The sequence below is a fragment of the Anthonomus grandis genome, chromosome 24 (assembly GCF_022605725.1).
Source record: "Anthonomus grandis grandis chromosome 24, icAntGran1.3, whole genome shotgun sequence".
NCBI classification, from domain to species: domain Eukaryota; kingdom Metazoa; phylum Arthropoda; class Insecta; order Coleoptera; family Curculionidae; genus Anthonomus; species Anthonomus grandis.
The window spans coordinates 1949097-1951884 of record NC_065569.1 but is presented as its reverse complement, the minus strand read 5'-3'; the positions used below and the strand labels follow the sequence as shown (position 1 = coordinate 1951884).

General features: G+C 32.5%; 1 protein-coding gene across 1 annotated transcript; it reads left to right on the top strand.

Moving 5' to 3' along the window:
- The first annotated feature begins 425 nt into the window (after positions 1-425).
- LOC126749351 (uncharacterized) lies at positions 426-1503 on the top strand. Its single transcript, XM_050459020.1, has one exon. It carries the CDS (start codon positions 769-771, stop codon positions 1501-1503), a length of 735 nt encoding a protein of 244 aa, XP_050314977.1. The 5' UTR covers positions 426-768.
- The last annotated feature ends 1285 nt before the right edge of the window (positions 1504-2788 follow it).

Genomic DNA, 2788 nt, shown 5'->3' with positions numbered 1-2788 from the left:
TCTCAAAGTATATATTAATGGTTTTTGGGGTAGGTTTAAGAAAAATGGATTTTGGCAATCAAGAATACGTATAATTGATACTAGTGATATATACAGGGTGTCCGCTAATTAATGGTACATGGAAAAACCACAGACTCCTGATGTAAAAATATTACGATATTACTGTAACTATATTTACCTATATCCAAAATTTGATATTAACTAAGATACAGGGTGTTAAACTAAAAAACTTTTTTTTTGTTTTTTCCCAATAACTTTAACAAAAGTTAACTTTTTTTCACAAAAATTTGTAGTTAGTGGTTTTTTAGGTCGAGAAATTCATTTTTTTAGCAAATTGAGTGTACAATGTAGGGGGCGCTGTCTGCGACATCTTTTTCTCTTTCATAAGGTCATAACTTTTTTGTGCTTAACTGTATTTAAGTTTTTATTGAAAATAATGCTTTTCTCATATTTTTTACGTAAAAAAGGTATACAAAGTTGAAGTCGCTCAGAGTTACCGTTTTGGAGATATTTGTATTTAAATTTAGTGCACCATGCACTCGACCCCGGCTGAATAATTAATATAATCAGGAAATAATTCGCTTTTTTAAAGTAAGCTATGAGAAAGCAAATGAACTTTAGAGACGCAGTTGTTAGGAAACCGCCATGTTGTTGTTGTTTGTTGATTAGTTTAAAGTTGTCAGAAAATATTTAATTAGTGTTTTCTGTGATTTTGCATCCAGTTTACTGTTTTGTTGAATTTTTAAATTTTTCGTAAGTTGAGAAACAATGCCGAGGCACAATCTTTTTTCAAATGCCGAAATGAGGGATATGTTGTGTGTATATGCGCAGGCAAATTTTAATGGACGCGAAGCCTATAGACGATATTCAGAACTCTATCCAAATCGAAGACAACCTGATTTCAAGATCTTCAAACATCTTTACGATCGATTAGGAGAAATAGGTACATTTCGTCCTAAATGGAATTCCGCAGGGCGCCCGAAGGTTATAACTCCAGAACAAGAAGAAGAAATTCTGGTCCGCGTGGCTGAAAATTCGGAAATAAGTGCAAGACATGCTGCTGCGGCAACTGGAGTAGGCAAGTCATCCATTTGTAAAATATTTCACGAAGAGGGTCTTTATCCGTATCATTTCACTCCTGTGCAAAATTTATTAGAAAATGATTTTGCGCCCAGGATAGAATTTGCCCGTTTTTGCCGTGCCCAAATAAATGCCGACCCCATGTTTCTGAATAAGATACTATTTACTGATGAAGCAACGTTTACACGTAGAGGCATTTTCAATTTTAGAAATAAACACACATGGGCATTACAAAATCCACATTCAGTACACGAGCGTCATTTCCAACATGAATTCAAAATTAATGTATGGTGTGGTATAATCGATAATCATTTATTGGGCCCTTTCGAACTACCGCCCAATTTAAACGGGGAACTCTACCTTGAGTTCACAGAAACATATTTACCAGATTTTCTCGATGATATTCCGCTGGACATAAGGTAACATATGTATTTCATGCAAGACGGAGCGCCAGCACACTTCTCTAGAGCTGTCAGAGAGTACCTGAACAACCGTTTTCCTAATCGCTGGATAGGTCGTGGGAGCCAGATCCATCGCATGGCCGGCGCGAAGTCCCGATTTTAACCCGCTGGATTTTTGTGTATGGGGCTATATGAAGTCGCTCGTTTACGAAGAAATAGTGAATTCCAGAGAAGAACTATGGCAGAGAATTTTATATGCTGTATTAGGAGATCTTTCAGCAAAAGAACTGTTAAATGTATTGAAGTGAATGGTAGACATTTTGAACAGTTTTTGTCAAAAGCAGATCTATTTTTTTACTAAATCTCGTCACAGTTTCAAAATGGAAAAGTTATCAGTCGCATAGTTAAGTTTGTTTTCGTTAATGTTGTTTTCTTTCAATAGATTTTCTAGTGTCATAGTTATTTTAAATAAAGTTAATTAAATGATAATCCAATTTTTGTCTGCATTATTCTCAATGACTTATACTAAAACTGACCTGAGACGACTCTGAGCGACCCGAAAGTAGAATACCTTTTTTACGTAAAAAATATAAAAAAAAGTATTATTTTCAATAAAAACTTAAATACAGTTAAGCACAAAAAAGTTATGACCTTATGAAAGAGAAAAAGATGTCGCAGACAGCGCCTCCTACATTGTACACTCAATTTGTTAAAAAAAATAATTTCTCGACCTAAAAAACCCCTAACTACAAATTTTTGTGAAAAAAAGTTAACTTTTGTTAAAGTTATTGGGGAAAAACAAAAAAAAAGTTTTTTAGTTTAACACCCTGTATCTTAGTTAATATCAACTTTTGGATATAGGTAAATATAGTTAAATCGTAATATTTTTACATCAGGAGTCTGTGGTTTTTCCATGTACCATTAATTAGCGGACACCCTGTATATCTGATTCGACCAATGGTAATACTAATCTAAAGGTAATAATTGCACCATTTGAGTCAAATTAAATTTAATTTCAATAATCTAAAAATTTAAAATGTTTTAGATATTAACTGGTATTGGCAAACTATCAATTGTTAATCGATTTTTTACCATATTTATTTGTTTTATTAATCCAGTTAGATCAATTATTGAATTATGTAATGGGTTTAACTTAGCAAAAGATATAGCTACTTGTTTTTTTCAATTATATTATAAATGATTTGATTGATGTTTGATGAATTATAAAATATAGTTCAAGATATTGAAAACTATTTGATTGATTGAGTGATACTTGATTAATTGTCGTTTTTAATTGTGATATGCGA